At 43.0% G+C, this 20737-nt stretch overlaps 1 protein-coding gene across 7 annotated transcripts in view; it reads right to left on the bottom strand.

Annotated features, from left to right (window-relative positions):
• The window catches only part of HELZ2 (helicase with zinc finger 2), a 117907-nt gene that overhangs the window by 83163 nt on the left and 14007 nt on the right, over window positions 1-20737 (bottom strand). For 6 of the 7 annotated variants that reach the window (XM_085619588.1, XM_085619589.1, XM_085619592.1 and 3 more), the window contains 6 exons: window positions 14169-14352; window positions 12575-12682; window positions 11314-11837; window positions 8337-8966; window positions 2400-3183; window positions 2039-2114 (listed from right to left, as the gene is read on the bottom strand). In XM_085619588.1, the coding sequence (XP_085475714.1) occupies window positions 2039-2114; window positions 2400-3183; window positions 8337-8966; window positions 11314-11837; window positions 12575-12682; window positions 14169-14352 (2306 nt within the window). The remainder of the gene's footprint in view (window positions 1-2038; window positions 2115-2399; window positions 3184-8336; window positions 8967-11313; window positions 11838-12574; window positions 12683-14168; window positions 14353-20737) is intronic. The other variant, XM_085619591.1, reaches the window with a different exon arrangement.

Here is a 20737-nt window from a genome sequence, read left to right on the forward strand (position 1 = left end):
TCAGAGTACTTCACAAAACCCAAACTGGAAGGTCATTCCTAGCCAGGTCAACAATTCCCCCCCCCCCCCCCCCCCCCCAAAGACCTGTAGTTTGCCTCCAAGAAGAAACTACTGCTTGGATGTAATTGGGTTTCTATATTTTGACAGGTTCCCAGTATTAAGTTGGCAACGTCCATTCCTTAGAATATTATCAAATACAAATTGCGCAATCCGGCAAAATGGGCTCCAGGCCTTGTAAAATCAAAAACAAATGTTACTAGACCTTCAGGTCTATTGACTTGAATAATTTACTAGGCCTGCCTGAAATGTACTTGACCCATAAACTTGTCTCAAATTATGTGATCCTAGGCAACTAGTTTATTTCACAGAGTCGCCTTTTTCTTCATTATCACATACGAGAGCGAGTTTAGCAGGTCTGCAGCAAAAAACACATTTTTGGTTTGGTTGATTTAATAGACTTTTGCTCCATGTACAATAAACATCTAGACAACATCTGACCCCTGATTTGCTTGCCTCTTAGTTCACTAAAAGCATCATTAGGGAGGGCAGGAATGTTTCAGATCGTAGTAAAAATCTCTCAATAAATATATTAGCAAAACATCATGTGGTAGGAAGATTGAAATGGCCAAAACTTCCCCTCTAACATGCGCAGCAGCGGCTGGTCAATTTATAAAGTAGTGGTGCTATCAAATGAAAGGTCACAAAATGGTAGTCATGATACAAACAAACAAACACACAAGCTAACATATGCACACACACTGGTGCACGCTTGCAGACAGGCACATAAACAACATAAGTATATTCTCACTCACACACAACATGGAAACTTACCTGGTGTAGTCCTCAGCGCAGTTTTCCTCTGCACATCAATTCCAGACTTTCAAAACGAACAAACAAGGCGCCAGAGCGAGGCTCACACACACACACACTTGTGCCCAATCAGAAGCTTAGATAGGACAGAAGGCTGTCCTTTTTCCTTTATCAAAGCTTCTGATGGGGAAAAGTGCTCATGTCGGACAGGCCCCAATTCACCATTATCTGACATGCTGCAGTTCCTGACGTTAGTGCAACTTGTCAGATATATCCATTGCATCTGTGAGAGGACGGGCTGTAACTGCCCATGCCCGACATGAGCAACACAGCCCGGGGAGCCCTCTTCTGGTGCACGGTGATATTTCAGCTTTTACAAGTAAGGAAATGATTGGTGGGATTGTTTCGTTGCATATAAAAGCTGTAATATTTCTCGAAATAAGATGCAGCTACGACGGGATTGTGGGGGGTTGCCGCCCTTTTGGCCCCAATGCAGCTGTCACCTTAGAGTTTTACTGATAAGACTATAGAACGTACAAAAAATAATATGTGGAATCCTGGTTTCAGGAAATATTTACCATTCGCACATCAAAGTAAAACATTCCGATTTGTTTTGATCCTATTAAAATTTTTGTTTCCATCTCACTTCAGAATTTAAAAAAAAGTGTGCTTTCCTGGCTATTGAAATATATTTTTGAAACATTTGTACAGTTCATGTACAGGCTATTTAAAATGTGTGCCCAGCACGGCTACCAGGATCAAATAAGCATTAATCTTAAGTAAAAAGAAGCTGACATTTGACCTCTGTCGTTGAACACACAGCAAATGTGATGATAAAAACAAGATATAAAGGCATCTTTATTGTTCATTCACTTTCTGAATGAACAGAACACTTGTTCTTTGCCAGCTCCTGCCAGACCGGGCCAGTAGGCCCTAAAAATAGTTCACTCTGATAAATTCTGACTCGCCATAGCGAGTGGGTAGTATATTTCACAATGCCTGGGTTCCCTCTGGTAAATTGCTAGGCACATGCACTTGTCTGCACATGGAGGCATAGCAAGCATACAAATATTATGCCAAACAGTTCAAATAGAGATGAGAGGCAGAAGAAACAAGCAGCAAGAAAACTGAGTGATGCATGAAATTAACGATGTAAGCAGTTGAGAGAGCACCAGGCATGAGTCAGCTTTCCCTTGAAGAGGATGCAAACCGATTTGGAGACACTGACCTTGTATGTTTTCATAGCTTTCTACGGTCACTTCCCCTAAGCGCACCTTCCTCAGCTCCTGCCGAATGGCTTTGACCTGAGAGACAAGTATTAGACCCATTAAATGGTCAAAGAAAAGAAAGCACTTTAAAATTCAAACAAGGCTACTAATTAATAATGTTAGGGATGGCAGAATAAAGCTATCAAGAGGAAACTTAAATAGTTAGAGAAAAACTGAATGTTCTCAAATGATAGATGGCATTCCACAACCTGGTCAACATAAGGCATAGCACTACTCCCCCCCCCCCCACCCCACCCCACACACACACACACACACACACTTCCTCCCCACCCAGCAGCACAAGGCTGTCCTTTCGCTTACCTGCAATCCATGAGACAGAACACAGATCTTAGAGCGGCTAATTTGACCCCACTCAACTGGCCAGTTCTGTACCACCTCCAGGACCTTCTCCCGCACTTGCAGGATCTCTGCAGGATTCATCCAGGATGTGCAGCTGCTGTCTCGCTCACATACACCGTGTGTGTGGCAGAAGATAAGCGGGTAATTTACAGGGTGAGGTGGAATTTTCCCACAAGCCTCGATTGCATTGCCAGTGCCAACATAGAAGTGTTTGGAGACAAACTGAATAATGGCCTGCGTGCAGCGGTAGTTCTGATTAAAGATGATACGGCTCTTTCGAGCCACCTCATGATGGTCCTGCTGGTAGTAGTGGAAGAGCCGGTTCAGTAAGGTGTACTCGGCCAGCTGCCCATCACCCAAGCAGAAGAGCTTGGGAGTCACCTGCATGTGATCTCCAGCCAGAACAATTCGGGTCTGGTGGTCGGCATAGGCCAGTGGGATGAGTGCTTCGCACTCTAGCATTTGTGCTGCCTCGTCAATCAGGATGTGAGTGAAGTAGCCCCGTGGTACCTTCAGGTTTCGCGAAGTGGATGTTGTGGTTATAACAACGCGGTGCCGGTTCATCAAACTCACTGGTGGGTTCATAAAGCTCATCTGATCTTCTGTTAGGCAGCAGTATTTCAAGGTGATCTCATCAGTCGAGCTGATCAAACGCTTGCTGTATTTCACCCTCAGAGGCACAGCTTCGGGATGCCCATTGATTACATAGGGATGGAAGTGCTCCCGAACATAGAGATCTGCCGCACTGGAAAAGGCAAGACAGGAGAGGTTAAGCATTAACATTAGTATTGCAAGGGCCAGAAGAGACTACAGTTAAAAACCAGGTCAGGTTTGGGAAATGCGTGGAGTAGAAGACAGGACAGTGGTGGAACCGTGGGATCATCACAGTAATACAGCAGAGATTAGTGACAGACGACCAGTGGGAAGAGAAACAAAGCAAGTGGAAAAGGAGAGAGAGGAGGTGGGCATGAAATGAGAAACATAGGGCAAGACACTTTGTTTCTTTGCTTACTGCTCCAACAGCATTCTTTACATATTACAGATCCCCCATTACTCCATGCATTGATTTAGCCCATTTAATAAAGGGGGGGGGACCAACCACACAGACTTTTGAATTTCAGCTAATTACTTAATTTACCCTACGACTCATAGAAACGAGAATCTCTAGATCTCTAGGACTGCACCATCTAACCACAGAACCCATTCCATCAGGCAGTAAAGACCAATTCTACAATCACAAGCAACCAACAAATCAAACAGACAACATAAGGTCACTAACTGAAAAATAAGGGGAGGTTTGTGAGTACCTTTCCACTTTCCACTCCAGTGAAAGTTCCCTTGCGATTGAACAGCAACTTCCAACATGAAGCACTGGGTATGAGCCCTGAACTGGATTCAGTTGTTTACCTGCCACTTTTAAACTTTTAACATTTTTCATTGCCCTCTTCCATTTTTCCCCTTTCCTGGTAGTTTGAGGAGCATGGGCCCATTGCCACCTTTTATTATATTTAATTTTCCATTCAGTTAATTTTACTCTTCCAGCGCCCACCCTCAGCGTCCCAAGCTGAGAGAGCTCAGAGGAGTGGAATTACACGGTCTCTAATTGGCTCAAATATTCTTTCTCTTGTTTTCATTTATGTTGGTGATGAGCAGATACCTCTACCCTGTAGTGTGTCAAAACCCCTCCACTAACAAGTCCTCATACACTTGAAAGGTCCACTGATAGGAGCTACAAGTAAATTTTCTGCATAAATGTGCACCTTGTTCACCGGATAACCTTCTGTCTGACTATCTACCTTTGTTTTCTCCTTGGAATCAGTTTGGCATTCCTTTGGTTCTCAAGTAACAAGCTTATGTGATTCGTCTGGTCCAGCTATTGCCATTTCTTCTGGCTAGAACATTCGTCATGATCAAATTAAACGATGTTTGGGGAGGGGGATTAATCACTCATCACTCCACACACCAGATATTAACTCTTTATGGAACTCTCCTCTTCCATAATTGAGGAGTGCCCTCCACGTCCTTCTGGCACATTTGTTTCACACCCACCTGGGCCGATGGGTAAATATGCCTCACCGCTTGCTTTATTTTTCCCTCCATACTTATTAAGTTAGCCAGCTTTACTCTTGGGTGACCATAATATGCAAGTAATTGATGCATGCAGCATTGCGTTCACCGGCCCTCTAGAGTAGACAACAGTCACAAACGTCATACGATGTATTTCATATGTTTTTTTGCCTGGTCATCCATATATAAAGTTGACTCACATTTTCTTGACCTACTCAGAAGGGTTCCACTCTTTCCCCTCCTCCTCCTGCCCTCACTAGAGTTTTAAAGAAGGTCACTCGGTGCTTCCCTGAATGCATGTACCTTCTACCAGGACATAAACAACAATACTGGTTGTAATCGTTCTTGGATAAAAATCGCTTTTCCCGCTCCACTTTACTCCGTAGCTCCCACATGCGCCATTCCATCCTCTCCTTGAAATACCGAGGATTTAGCTACAGCTGAATGTCACTGCAAAAAATTTGAATCTGCGATTGGATCACGACTCTATTCCTACCATCTTCTACAAAGAAGCAGCAAAATCTCTGAAAAAAAAAATAAAGCAAATGGCAAAGAACTGTCGGAGTGCTGCTCTAGTAATATGGCTATTCAACATCTATTGGCCTCTGTCATTCTTGCTACCCAATTCTATGACAACAATTCATAAGATCCATCTTGCTCGGTTATACCACTCATCTCCCCTTTGTGACCTCTCTGACATTGTATACCATTATCTGAGGATACATCAACCTGCCTGCCTTTTTTTGCTCACCTCTCCTACGTCACCTTCTCTCAGATTTCACACCTGTCTCATGTAACTGTTATTGCCCTAGCTCCTTCCACCAAATCGCACTTATGGTTTGATCCTTACCCTAGCCCGCATGGTGGCAGACTTTAAATGTTGACTTTTGCCAACACTCTAATGGCGCTTTATCACTACTATTTCTCTAGAATGGAAAACAGTCTGTTGACCCAAGGATACTTAGCAGCTACCACACCCCTGAATATGTATTACCATTTCTTTCTAAAAATTCTAGAGAAGAAAAAAAAACCTGACGATCGCCCTTTATTGTGGAAAATAATCTACTTGACCATGCACCATCTGGCTTTCCCCCACTACATGTGGTTGAAACCGCTATTAGCAATTGCTGAGAGTCTTGGAACATGGTTCAAGCAAGAAGAGTTGTACTATTCCTTTTGGATCCCAGTCCACCTTTTAAAACGGTCTCTTTATGTTTACTAGCTAACTTAGTCAACTTAGAATTTGTTATTGCTCAGGGATTATTTCTATTCTATCTGAAAGACCAAAAAGAGCCCACCTTTTCTTTCTTTCGACTATGTATAATTAAAGTAGCTTTGATACTCTTTTAGTTTCTCTGCAATGCCTTTGGCGATGACATCAAAACCATTATATTCTTCAATGAGGAGGAGGACTCCAGTTCGGTTCCATACAGTCACACTTTGAATGAAATTCAACTTACTCAAAGTCAGTGAAAGAAATGTTATACTTTTTAAGAGGCTCTTCTAGTCCTATTATAAGATGGCTCTTGAAACTAGGACTTTCCTCCCGCTAGAAACAAAGGTTTCATATTGGATCATTAGGTCTTTCTTGGCTCACATCAAATATGTATCCCACTTCGGTTTCTTCTTCCTTAGATATACTGCAAAACATTCCTTCACTCCTCCCCTATGGCTGCCATAAACCTGCGATTACAGCAGTCTTTAATGATCATCTTGGTTACTGCTGCTCTATCTTTCTAGTCTTCAAACTATTAAAAAAAGCAGATGAATGCCCAATTCTTGGCCTAATCGTTTTTCACGTTCAATGGCTTCCAGTGGCTAAACAAGTAACCTTTAGGGCCCTATGAATTGGCCACCATGCCCTTCATAGCACTGGCCCTTTTTATCTTCAACAGTGCACCTTCTGTTATCAGACCAGGGCTGTACCTACAACACTCCAAAAATCAAGAAGGCCCGTAGTGAAGGTAGCTACTTTTGTTTTCTTGTCGCTTAGCACTGGAACTCTCTTCCAGCATTCCTTAGGTAACTCACAAACCATGCTATCTGTTGTAAAGAACTCAAGATATGGTTGCTTCCAATCCTGAATTGGCATCTTTAGCTCTGGCGGATAGAATTCAGTGCCAGGACATGCAGTTTAGGGTACCAAAGTGTTTTAGACGTTCCTTTTATTCATGCTTAAAACAGCGGGATGCTACAACTGACGGACATGACTAACCAACTCTGTAAAGCGTACACATACATGAAAGACCAGCATTTCTCTAGTGAAAACAGTCCACAATCACAAATAAAAGAGGGAAACACACAAATACACCCACAGAAATATCAAGAAGAAAAAAGGAAATAAATCAAGGTTTTCCAAGCCTCAACAACTTCATGGCTTCCATCTTACCCTAATCACAAGTCCTCTGCAAACAAAGCTGTGTAATTTAAACAAAACCATAGCGTTTTAGATGATTCCATCAAACTACAGCCCTTTTGACCTTGATCATCAGGCCAAAATACCAAACTTCTGATTGTATTCCTTAACCCCCTTCCACCCTTTTCCCTTGCAGAGATGTCATCCATGGCAATTAAAACAAGCCCTAAACGTTTCCAGTAGAGGACCACAACCAGACACAACATACAGGCAAACACCTCAATGAAGGCAGCTATTATGCTCCCATGTAGTAACTACACACCACAGACCTTTACTCGCAAACCCTTGATCCAGTAGTAAAACAAAACTAACACATTACCAACTACAGACCCATCACTGCAAGGTACTTTTAAAGCCAACTTTCTCTCCAGCTTACTACCAACATTACCCCTAGAAAAGAATTCATCCTTTTAAAAATAATGTGTGGCACCCGCATAGCACTGCAGGGAGATAAGTGCCTCCTTGTGTGGACAGAGCTTGCCACACAAGTGTCTAGTGTCAAAGACTTCGCCTTTCATTCTGTCAACCCTTTCCGGGCAATCAATTAGCTGTTTTTGTGTCAATCCCAGTAGGCAACTTGTGTTCTTAAACTATCCCCTGATCTCTGTACTACACAAAGTCCATCACCAGCTCACCAGAAACCTTGTTTGATTTGAATTAAACACAGCCTTTCCTTCAATAAACCATGACTAGCTAAAAAGCTTTAAAACATTTTTTTTTAATTCTGAGCCCAATATCCTGTTCTTTCGAAACGTAAATGCGACATCACACTGACTCAGTATCTGCTCTCTGCACCCCACTTTTTGTTCATTTGCAACAGCTAGTCACTTTAATTCAAATAAAGGGAAAATTCATTAGTTTTTGGGAGAAACACTACCTCTAGACTACCTATTCAACAAATATGGAGTTTTCAATTTCCACAGAACATAACAATTTGGGTTAGTTAAGGGTGTTTATAGGATGAACATGGACCACAAGCACTCCGCTTTGCCCTGCTACAAACCACAATCAATCCTGGCTTGAACACTGAATGATAGACTAGGCAGTTTCTCTTTGAAACTACATCAGGTCACATTACCAGCATACAAAGGTGACGCATACACCAGTAATTGTGCTACACATCTGCAAAGGGGAAGTAGGCTGGAGCGTTTTTGGCACATAGTTATTTTATGTGCCGAAGTTCTTTCGAAGAGTAATACCTGACTGTTCACTAACCATGCAGCAACATAAAAAGAGCTGTGCTGGTCTGACCGAGCAGCATTCATACAGATTGGTGATAACGTTTTACTCTCATCGGTAGTTTCTAGGGTGGAACAGAGTACCAATGCTATCCTATTTTAAGTGTGTGAAATAGATACATGTGCAATGCTGGGCTATACAAGCAAAACCTTCATGCAAACCAAGCAGTATGTTACCTATTTGTGTGGGTGCAGATCAGCACTCGTTTTCCGCGCTCTCTTAGGACCTCCATGGCTGCTTTAGCCAGTGTGTACGTTTTTCCAGTACCAAAGGGTCCATAAATGACAAGTGGGGGCACAGGTAGCGTTCCTGCAGCATCTCCAGTTATTAAGGCAATTGCTTGCATCTGCTTCATGTTCCCAGGCCTCGAGGTCTCCATGCAGATGGGTAGTGAGCAGGAGACAACATCAGGAAGGATCAACTTCTCATCCTGCAAAAGATCCACAGCCTGATGCCATGAGCGGAACGGTTGCCGGTCTATCTGGAACTGTAGCTCCACTGTGCAAGGGGCGTGGTCCTGAAGCCCCAGCTCCTGGCAGCACCGTGATGGTATTTGCAACCACAGGCTGCGATCTGTGGTGCCTTCATGTCTCAAAAGGACTTCATACACTCGCTTGTTTGTCGATGGAGACAGGGCCAACAGTGCTGTGTGCACAGACCTCTTCAGCAGGTATCCCTCATCAGTGTCTGGCATCAGGCTGTACGTTACCGGCACTTCAGCAAAGCGCTCCCCATTAACAGAAAACTTTGTTTCAAATAGGGTTGTCATCATCATGGTCGGAATGATGCAGGACACCAGGCTCAGCCTAAAGGGAGAGATGAATATTACAATTAGGTCAACGTTTCAAAACAATGAATAACCCAAAATTGGGCAGGGAGCCGGTACATCATCCATGCAGGACAACGAGCTCAGCTTAAAATGTATAAGAAAACATAAGGGACACTCTACTCGCATGGAACCAGGGTACTTCCAATTTAGACAAAAAAACAGTGGTTCCTGTGGGCACTTAATGGTTGATATTACGATGTGGCTGTGTATATATATCAGCGCAATCGCATTAAAATGAGGGTACATAAATGTCAGAGTAAAAAGGACATGTAGCACAGAGTGTGTAGAGAAACAAACTGTTTTATATATGAAAATTCACATTTGTAATACATTTTCAGTGCGGAGTGTCCCAAGTGAAGAAAGGTGAAACCTACGAGTATCGATTGAAACCTTGTTCTTATGTCACAAAAGTCACAATGTTGTTACAGAAACGACCATTCAATGGATACACAATAAATGTTAGCAGCCTCCTAATACAATAGTAGGGACTGGGAATTGGTTCGCTTCAAGTTATCGACAACGTTTCGACCCAGCTACCAATGTGGGGTCTCATCGGGACCTATCAATGTAGGGACACCTGTGGATGACGGACAGTTAGTGTGGTGAATACCTGTGGCAGGGAGGGGTAGTCAAGGATACTCGCGTAGGGCCCAGCCGGGCACCTATGGAGGGGCGGGTACTGGCAAACAGTGGTATTTGATGTAGTCCGGGTTAAAATCCTATATCCAGAAGACGGTGTCGCGTGTTTGGACAAAGCCAAGGATAAATGGGGAGCCTTGAATTACTGCGGTAAACGTCAATCCGTTACGGTAGTAAATCCAGTGTGGAATAATCAATGTAAGATGCAGTCAATCTGCTGCGGGAAGATTCCTGCCAGTGACCCCTAGGAGAACTGCTCTCGTCTGTCTCTGCTTGAATAATGGCATTATTTTAACCAGGACTACATCAGATACCATTGATTGCCAGTACCTGCCCCTCCATAGGTGCCCGGCTTGGCCCTGTGTGAGTATCTTTGACTACCCCTCACTCCCACAGGTGTTCACCACACTGTCAGTCATCCACAGGTGTATATAAAACAGCTGGTTTCTCTACACACACTGTGTTACATGTCCTTTTTTTCTCATTTATGTACCCCCATTTTACTGCGATTGCTCTGATATATATATATTTCGTAATATCAACCATTAAGTGCCCACAGGAACCACTGTTTTTTGTCTAAAAAGCTTAAAATGTAGGCAGGGAGAGCATTGGTGCATGAGTGAACAATGTAGAACATGGGGCACAGAGCCCAGGCAAGTAATGGAAATTACAGTGATTACACTTACCCCAGAACTCCATCCTCCTTCGATACATTATCAATGCTGTAAATTAGACACAATACTAAAGCAACAGAAGAGTTAGAGACTAGTACTTAGGATTTTGACAAAGAGAACAAGCATTGGCATAGCCAATAGATCTCGCTTTTGGGACCTTATAAGTGTTTAGCCATGCAACAGTTGAATAACTAAACACTTTTAAGGTCCCAATAGCGCGACCTATTGGCTATGCCAATGCTTGTTTTAACTGCTGCAATCTATTGAAGCCTCAGGAAGAACATCAAAGCGGCCGTGCAAGTGAAAGTAATCCCGGTAAAGTGCGACGCGCGAACCCGCGCACTGTAGCTCTATGCTGGCCTGGTACCACTTTTTGGAGCTCTCACAAAATGTCTCGCCAGACCAGCGCATGTGCTGGGTCAGGCGAGACATAAAAACACTGGAGTACTAGAAGAGCCACAGATCTGCAGGTCAAGACAAGGGTACATTAACAGAGGAGCACAAAACTAGGAGGCACTCCAGCACGTTGTCTACCAATTATGTTATAGGACTTCCGTATGCAAGCACTGTTAGATTTCAACGAGCAAATGGTTTTGATGCTGTTAAGAAGGTCAATGGGGGTAATAGGAAAACAATTGATACACCGATGTAATTGAATTGCAGGTTTGTGTGAAGGAGAGTAGAGTTAGATGATATAGGTCAAGAGTGACGTGAACTGGCATAAATGCAAGCAAGGGTATAGGTAAGTAGGACTAAAACCGGAAGGCAACAGGTCTGGAATTGTGGGGAGTACCAAACTACGTGCGACTCCAGGCAACACATAAAAATACGGTATGGAGGTCTATGCTTAGCAGACATCTATTCCTTATTAGGAACACACCAACAAATATACTTTAACAATAATGTGTGGCTGTAAAATGTCACATTACATTATCAATTTCTCTAAATTATTTCAATTTTGCCTGAGATTAATTGACATCAAACCACAGGTGAATAGACCATTAGATTTACCTGGAGACCAGCGCTTCTTCTGAAAGCTCTTCAGCAAAGAGCAGCTCATGCATCCTCTCTCTGTAGTTCTTCCGAGTGACCGGCACTTCAGTAACCTTGACACCATGATGATAATCCAGAGACAGCACCGGTGGCTTGTACCTGGCAAGAAGATCAACTTCTTCCAATGTCCTATCGACACATGGAATAATCATGCGGTTGCCACTATGCCACCTCTCCCCAGAGCCAGTGGGAGTTTTTGCTATGGGGGTGCATTCGCCGGAGTCCAAGTCTTGAATCCCAACCTTCATGAAAATCTTCTGAAGCAAGACGGGACGAGTGTCGAAGTCCAGCACTAGCCATTGTTCATGGATTCCAAAAAGAGAACATTCCACCTGCACAGTCACGCAGCAACTTTCAAAGGATTCAGAATCATAGAAGCAGTCACCGCTAGCATAGGTACAGCGCTGGCTGAGCTTTCGCCCTGCCAACGTAAAGACAACCCCAGGGTCTCTTTTCAACAAGGCCACATGCTTCAACCGCTGCTGTAAATACAAGGGAAACAGGGCACATCATAATAAAGATGATAACAGTGCTGGGAAAGAACATTATTATTTTTTGAACCACCTATACAGCACTGCAGTGTTTAGTCATAATTTAGCCTAATCCAAGAAGTTAAAAAGTACTGACCAAGGGGTCGAGAATGCCATACGAAGGTTACTACCAAAACTGCCCCCGGGGAGACATGAGCCATATGGGTGACGGAGTCCTGGGTTCAGCAATGGTGAGCTTGGCACTATTCCAGTGCATGCTAGAGGTTGTATGACCTGTACTCAATAGCAACAAATCAACAGAACATGGTGTGGTGGGGGGGGGGGGGGGGGGGGGGAGATGAAATGAGATTTAATAAGGCAAACAAAAAACAAAAGCAGAACATACAAGCCTGGGCCACTGAAGGTGACATGCAACACTTTTGCACATGTTAAAACACTTTCACTATAACAGAAAATATGAGGCTGTTGTAATGATTCTATTGTCACCACAGAATCTGCTACAGAAGAGCTCACTTTAATTCTGTTCATCACAGTAGCAGCTAATCAAAGTGCACCACTTCACAGAATCTACACCAGCATGTATCAACCACATTCAAGCCACCGCAATCGCATTTACCTGAAACATGCACAAAGACCTCAGGTAAGGCCAAATGCACGGACTCTTTGCTGCTACATATTGGAGTTGGATCCCAAAAGAGCAAAGTTTAAGGGAGTAAATGAGCACTTACTGAGGAATGAACTGTGAAGGTCCAACTGTGTTTTAGTTTCTTCTCTCTAGAGCTGATGGTCAGTGGTTGGTTGCACGAGACATTTACATAATCCAGCTTCTCTGTCATCTGAGGGTAAACAATAATTAACAGGACGAAATTTAAGCAGCAATTGAAGGGGTCTCATCATACTTTACTGTACCCCCAAATGTTGCTCAGTTATACAGCCAGAGGTTTTCACATGTTACCAAATAGCACTTTTCAGCATCTTAAGTGTGTATACCAAAGCCAGATGCCAGCAGGCCTGAGTCAACCTTGTGACTACAGTCACCTTAAATGCCACCCACAACCCACTTTCAACTGGATTAAGAAATTCTGATGGCAGCATGCAAACAGGCTGGTACAGATATTTTTTATCATAGTTTATTGATCTAGCGCAAAGTAGCAATAAGGAGTTCTATAAAACAACTCAAGCCTGGGGAACTGCAAAAGATTTCCGACACACGGGGATCTATTTCAATTAATAACCCGGCCTACCAAAGACTCAAGTTGACAAGAGCATCTCAAGAGTGATAACACAGTGAAATCTAACAGGATTATCAGGTATTGGAAAGGGGCTAGTTTTGAGCAGATCCTGGACTGATTCGGACTTAATAAGTTGTTGAAGAACTTGTGTCTTTCGAGTCGACAATTATTGTGGCCACAGAGGGGGAGAAGGAGGTACAAGATAAATACCAGAGTTTGGATTGGGAACACTAGTCTCAAAGCTAGAGGAGGGGATGTGCAATTTTAAATCTTCAGGCATACATTATATCAAATAAAGAGTTGGTTTGATGGGCGTTAACCAAACACTTTCCTTGCAATGTTGTTATTCAGGTCAATTTGAGGTAGGGTTGGATTTTTTGGGCTTGGATGACGTTGACTATCTGTGGGTGGTGCTTGTGTAAATTTGTGAGGCTGCTCTGATGCACAAGTCTTCTCAGTTTGTGTAACAGGCACTTCTGAGAGTTCACATCTTGTTATTCCTGACTACTGACACTTTGTTTTTCTTTCTTTTCACAAAATTTGAAAAGACCTTGACATGGAAGGATTATCCGCAGGGTTTGGTTAGGGACTTGAGATGCTGTTGGCCTAAGTTTTCTAAAGCTTTTGTGGATGTCTTGATTGAAATGACTACAAAGGGACTCATGTAGGACTGAGTAATGATCTTTGGCTGTTTGGTTGTGGTGGGGGAACCTGTTCAATGACGGAGAACAGCCATTTGTGAGCCCATGTAGAATGAAAACACATTCTTGTTTCCGTACCTTGTTATTGCACCCAGCACAAGGGAACAAACGGGCCAACAATATCTTGCGATGGAACATCAAGGCACTTTGTGGTGAAAAACATGGGAAGCATTTTGTAAGCTCTGGTCTTAAGTATGATATACCAAGTAGAATTATCCCATACATTAAACAGCCCTAACAGGTTTTTACAAACCTTGTCTAAACCAGGCACGTCACAAACACACACAGCCACCCTCCGACCACGTATGAATGCAGCCAATTCAAACATTCCTCAATGATACACCATGTCAGTTCCCACTGTCTATGCACATGTTTTAGTTTTAACTTACAATAAGGAGCTCATTGCTACATGCCCGGTATTCTTGAATCAATCGATCTGGGTATGAAAGGAGTCCATCCTTCTTGGCAAACTTCTTGTTAATTCGTGCCACCTTGGCCCTCTGTATCCACTCTTGTAGTTCTTCGGAGGAATGGGCACTGGTGCATCCTTTCCCATACACGCAGGTCTCAGGGCTTCGAAGCAAGGTTACACAAGAAGGAAACTTTCAATAGGACAGTATTTTTCTAACCTTACAAGTAAAACACTAGAATGATCTTCTCCAAAAAGCAAAATAGATGAATGTACAGGTAGCACAACCTTAATATGTATAGATGGAAGAAGCACTGGGGCAAGGACGTCCATGGTACCTGATAAGGTTCGGAACATTTGTGAGATTCAGGGTTCCCTGCAGAAACTTTTCAAGCCAGATTATGCACCATGTGTGCTGTGGAAATGAAACTAGCAAAACCTGCTACATATGAAAAGCTTACTTGAACTATGGTCTGTATACGTAAACGCAGTAGAATACTGCTAATGTGTTTTTTTCAGTAGGGTTTGGTATTGTTCATTTGCTTTTATTCCCATGCATGATTTTCTTGTAAAATAACACCTGTCAAATACTAGAATGTAGTCACATACTAATTTAGTTCAAACTTCGAGTAATCCGCTTGTTCTAATGAGAACGTGTTGCTTTTAGAGGAGCAATCCTTCCTTCAAGACTGCTTATGGGCTCAAAAAAATTACATGAATTGAACACTTACTGGACCACATGACCTCACAGCTCAAACTTTCCAAGAATGATCACTTTTACTTTGGAGATTTAAATCTCCACTGGGACAAGACTAAGGGCAGGGCTTACTCCCTCCTCTCCACCTTTTTGCCCGAGAATGTTCTTACTCAGCACAGTCAAAGCTGCACCAGCCTCTCTGGACTAAAATATTGCGAAACAAAATTCTACCTTTTAATAACACTTTTATACTGGATCGGTCAGATCACTACCAGATTCTCTTCTCCTTGTTCTGATCTACATTTACTATTGTGAGGCAATATAAATGCCAGAAAAGACTGATCAGAGATGTGAGATATTGACAAGTGACCTAGTTTCTAAACGTTTTCTAAACGTTTGAAGAAACTTTGTTTCAAGACCAGCATGATGTGAATGTGACCACTTACAACTTTTGAGTCGTTCTCTTTAAGATTTTGTATGACCCCCATTCCTTTTAAGGGAAAAAAGAATCCAGTGCAAGAGGCCTGCCTCTTGGTACACCAAGGCGCTGAATGATGAGAAAAATCAACTAACTGATTGAACAATCGTGGCATCTTAATCCATCAACTGTTGACCTGGAGCCCCTACATGCTGCTAGAATGCCATATAAAAAAAAAAAAGCTCTTTGCGATTGTTAATTCATTCATCAATCTTTTGTCCCTGCTTCTATTGTAAAACCTGAAATAAAGGGTTAACATATCAGTGAATCAATTATTTCTGTCCAAGGAAAAAGCTTTCGGAGTTTTTCACCCAATCTTCCCTCAATCCACCTTTCAGGCAACTTGCAGAATATCTCTAAATACCTGATCTAAATTTAAGCTGTGCTCAGTCCAAACCTTTCTGTATCTTTCTGTATACAAAATCCTCTAGTCATGCGCTAGATTCAATAACAGCCGACTTCGCTAAGGATATACGTTCTATCCTATTACCATACTGGGTGAAAAAGACGGAGGGGGATTGGGGGGGGGGTCAATATCTTGCGCCCTGTTTCCAGTCTACTATTTTTTTGCCCAAATCCTGGAAAGTTGTGAATTATCAAATTAATCGGCTTATTTGAGAGACTAAGTTTCATAAGTATTTCCAATCTGGTTTGAGGGCTGCAGTGGATTCACAAACCCTATCTAGAAGATGTGTATATAAGCAAGATCCAAGTCATTCTACTTTTTTTTCCGTTCCAAGTTCTTCATGACCAATGAGGGGAGTGCTCTGTAGAGTATTAGAAGGGTATCTGTGCAATAAGGACTGGTGTCAGCCTGAAAGCTAGGCTCCCAGAGGTGAGAGGACATAACCCAAGATAAACACTTTCTGCAGGTGGAGCAGAGGGTTTGCCTAAAAGCAGCCTTGTTGAGAGAGCAGAGGAATATGCCTGACCCTGTAGAGGAGAGACTGTCTGGGGGGGTGGAGCCCAGATTGTGCCCAGTGTGGCATATTGGGAGCGCGAGCAGTTACTAGGGAGTGAGTCACAGATGGCCCTTGCATTGAAGGGGTTATGTTATGTTATCTTAGCTTGTAAAGCGCGACAGCTGCCCCAGCAAGTGGGCGTCCCGGCGCTAATACAGAAAAGACAAACACAGCAGAGAGCCCGCCAGAAAAACTAAGGGGCAGGGGAAAGATAGGTCTTAATGGTTTTTTAAAAGCCAAGTAGTTGTCAAGGCCACGGATCTGCACAGGGAGCGAGTTCCAAAGGGTGGTGGCTCTGTAGCGTAAGGAGCGGCCGCTAGACCGAACTCTACGGGGTCGGGGAACCACCACCAAATGCTGACCCTGTGAGCGAAGATGTCGCAAGGGGACATAAGGCAGCAAGAGATCAGCCAGAATGGGAGGCGAGGCCAATTTCAAAACCTTGAAGGCGATGCATAAGGCTTTGAATTCAATGCGTCTGGCTACAGGTAGCCAGTGCAGACGGCGAATAGCATTAGACACAGAGCAGAATTTGCGGAGACCTAGAAGTGTTCTGGCGGCTGCATTCTGTGCCCTTTGCAGCCTCAGGACCTCCGCCTTGTTGGACCCTAAATAAAGGGAGCAGGCATAGGCAGGTCTAGATTAGACTGTCGCCTGAATGATGACCTGACGCTTAGAGGCGTCGAAAAGGACTAACAGTGGTCTAAGCCTCCGAAGGAGTCCAAAACATATCCCAGACGTTTTTTTCGTTTGGATCTGGTTCCCACCCGCATCCCCATGACGGGCGCAGTCTGGAACCTATGTGTGCTCAAACCATGTGCACCCTGATCAGGCCAGAGTCCACAACTGCCAAGACCATCTATGAGGTGGATAAGTCCAGAAGCTGCACCCACAGAACTAACGTTCCTCTATTCCCCGGTCTTAAGAGGCTGCCCCTGCCGAAGACAGGAAGCTGCCAGAAGCTAACGCACCAACATCGCAGAAGTCTTGATGTTTCCAGAGACATTCCTGCCAAGGCCCTCACAACTCCAAACAGACTGCCAGAGCAGGAACCCTGTATGTGTCCATCCCACACCCACCAGGACCACAACTAACAAAAGGAGGCAACTGTGGGGCGTAGAGCATGTGCCAAAAAGAAACTGAGAAGCGTGTGGAAGCTTGCTGCACAAACTAAGACTTCTACCATGCTAACATCATACTGGAGGGAAAGAAAACTAAACTGCTGGCCACATACTTCTAGGGCATAATGAGTGATCGCACATGTACCAAGCCAGCGAGAACTTCCTGATTAGACACTGAGGAACTCAGTTAGTGGGGAGTACAGAAGAGTGTAGCACCTAGACTCAAACAGGATTTCAAACCTCTATTGAATTCCTATAATTGTGCTGTGTAGTGGTGAGTAATACAATGCGATTAAAGTACTTTCTTTTCCTAAAAAGACTAGCACTAGCCTTGACAATAATATTAGTCCGTGGGTGGATAGTAAAGTTCAGAGTTCTTGCCCCCTACAATACCAACCAGAGAAGCCTCAAGGATTTTATTTCACGTTTTGGAACTCCTAAGAGGTCCACATATAGCAAAAAACATATTAAAAAAACACACAGAAAATGGAACTTAAAATCAAATTAAGCGCTACCCACAATTCGAACCATCAAAGATTAACAGATCAGAAGGCCGAAGATTCACTTTAGAATGTTCAATACAAATTTCAAAAAGTGAAACATTTGGAAGCAGAACATTTCCTTATGAGGATCATATAACAATTGGAGAGCCTCTGCTGTAGTTCGCAAGCATAACTTCAAAACAGATCTCAGCAACTTACGTCGCTATACCAGTAGGGTTGGACAAACAAATAAGACCGGTTTCAGATCCCGGAGTCCATTCTGACATATATTACAAACAGTAGAAATACCATACCATTTAGAAGTTAAAACATTTAATGGAAGCATATATAGTCTTAGCAAAGTTCAAAAATGCCTAACCCCATTTAGCAAAACGGCAAATATAGTTGCGTGCTTTTTAGAATAGCGGATTTTACTAAAATGTCATACGTCTTTTAACTACACAAATCATAATCTAAACGTCAACTTAATTTTATAGAAAAATGTTTTAGGCATGCTATTAGTAGTATTGCCGATAAAGAAAATGTCACATTTTGATCTAACTCCAGTTGTTCTAGCGTGTACTTAAAAAAAAAAAGAAAAAAAAAAATATAGAGACTTCACTTCAAATCAAAGATCTCCTTATATATAAAGCGCATTGGTAACGAAACATTCCTTCATATCAAACAAGAAACCCATCATATCACTTCTACCAAACCTTGTACAAAATAACTTTTAATCCCAAACTCTAGCCTCAGATCACCAGTCATTGTCAAGATATTGCACGAGGACAGACGCCTTAGAATTTGACCTTCGGTCCTATCAAAATAGACACATCTATTATCTCCGGCCTGATATACAGCAAGAAAATAGGGAAAATGTCTTACTAACTGCATTCAAAACAAGCTTCTGCAATGCAATAGGTCTCGCATTTACGCAAGTTTGGGCTAATGGCATTGTAAATGACAATGCCTTTTATTTATATTTTGGTTTTTAAAACATAAATAAAAGGCATTGTCATTTACAATGCCAATAGCTTACACTCGCGTAAATGCGAGACCTATTGCATTGCAAATGTTTGTTTCTGGTGGCACTGTGATGAGGCAAAGCCGAAGAGATGGTAAAGGAGGTGAGAAGGAGGAAAGACAAATGGTGGGAGGGGAAGGAGGAAAGAAGAGTTTATGGTGGTGGGACCTGGTCCAACATCGAGCAGGCGAAGGGATGGTCAGGAAAGAGAACAAGTGAGGTTAAGAGGGGAACAAGAGTTAACATTGGAACGGTTATGTTTGAGGCGATTTGGGGAAGGAAATGTTGGGATAGGGGATAGTTCCGTACTAAATTGTTAGGAACACCGAGTAAGATATTTGTTCGGGTCAGCCTTTGCAGGTGGTAGTAAGCTTGCTCCCAATAAAGAGGCCTTTTGCACATAAGCAAAATGGAGTGATGTATTGGTTTCCTCCCAAATGCACATTTTCCCAGTTACCCTCCAAAAGTCGTTAGCTGTGCGGGCCAGGGACATAAAGATTTGGGGGCCCTGGGCCAAACGTATTTTAGAGTACCGGGACCAAACGTATTTTGGGGGCTCCTGTTCGGAATAGTTTTGAATTCTGATTCAGTTTCAGCTATTTCATGTCCCCTTTGCCCAAGTCACAGACAACGCACAGGCACACTCATCCAGATTCTAAATGTGTTGATAACGAATATTCAGGGATAGTCTCATGTGTTTTCAATATTTTAACAGCAGCAGCTCACTAATATTGCAAATAATCTCTGTGAAACCCTCCCATTTCTCATATGTGAGGTCCTTTTGTGATCTAAAAGAAACGTTTCATATGGGTGTTGCATAAAACATCACAACATTTCTCTGCAAAAAGACGTGAGAACACATCAACCACATAAAAAAAAATTAAAGGAAACCTGTATTTATAACAATAAGCTTGAGAAAGATTCGACGCCATCGGGACAAGACCCTGCAGAACGGAGCTGGCTTTATGAAAGGCTGGTGCCCTGGGCTGCAGCCCACTTTCCTAATCCTTAAAACGTCTCCGGCACTGAAAATGCGACTGGTTACGCTAGTTGCGGCTACATTCAGCAATTCAAAGACTCATTCTTGAGTTCATGATACGTTGCCAATAAACTTCTAATTGCGATTCTGCCGCGAATCATTTTAGAGGTTGCTTTTGTATGAAATTAGATTAACAAATTCCCTCGTTATAAGTTCATCTTGGAAACAGCTTGAATCAAAAGTAGCCAGCCGTAGCAGGTTTTCCTCCTGTTGTAATAATAAAATTACCCTGCTCCCTATAGAATTCCTTCAGCGGCGCAGCGCAAATGAAAAAAAATGGCGCGAGTCCAAGGTCAACCGTTAACGGTGATCGGTTTCGGTTTGTGTTAAGAGCGGTTATTTTCTCATTAGTCAAAGAAGAGCTCCTGCCGTAGGGAGCAGAGACTTCCTCCAGTTCCATACCGATGGTATTTTTAAGCTTTATCAGTCGCAGGCCAAGAAAGCATTAGGTTTTCCTTTCACTGCTGATCACGCGACTGGTGAAAGTGACATGGAGGAGGTGCTTTGCCAGGGCTGCTGGTTGGCGCAGTGAACACTTCAGAGTCCTAGAAGACACCTTTTATGCAATTACGCACCACTTACGTCTTGGTTCGTTATAAGAGAGCGAGGGAGATCTGCAAAAACGTGGGGCCCTTTTTTTTTTTTAGCCCCCTTTCATTTCTATATGTAAGTTAATACGTACACCGTGAAAGAATGGTCAATTTACTTCGCCCATATAAGATCACCAGCAGTGATAATCTCAGTGC

This window comes from Triturus cristatus, chromosome 7 (genome assembly GCF_964204655.1).
Source record: "Triturus cristatus chromosome 7, aTriCri1.1, whole genome shotgun sequence".
Taxonomy (NCBI): domain Eukaryota; kingdom Metazoa; phylum Chordata; class Amphibia; order Caudata; family Salamandridae; genus Triturus; species Triturus cristatus.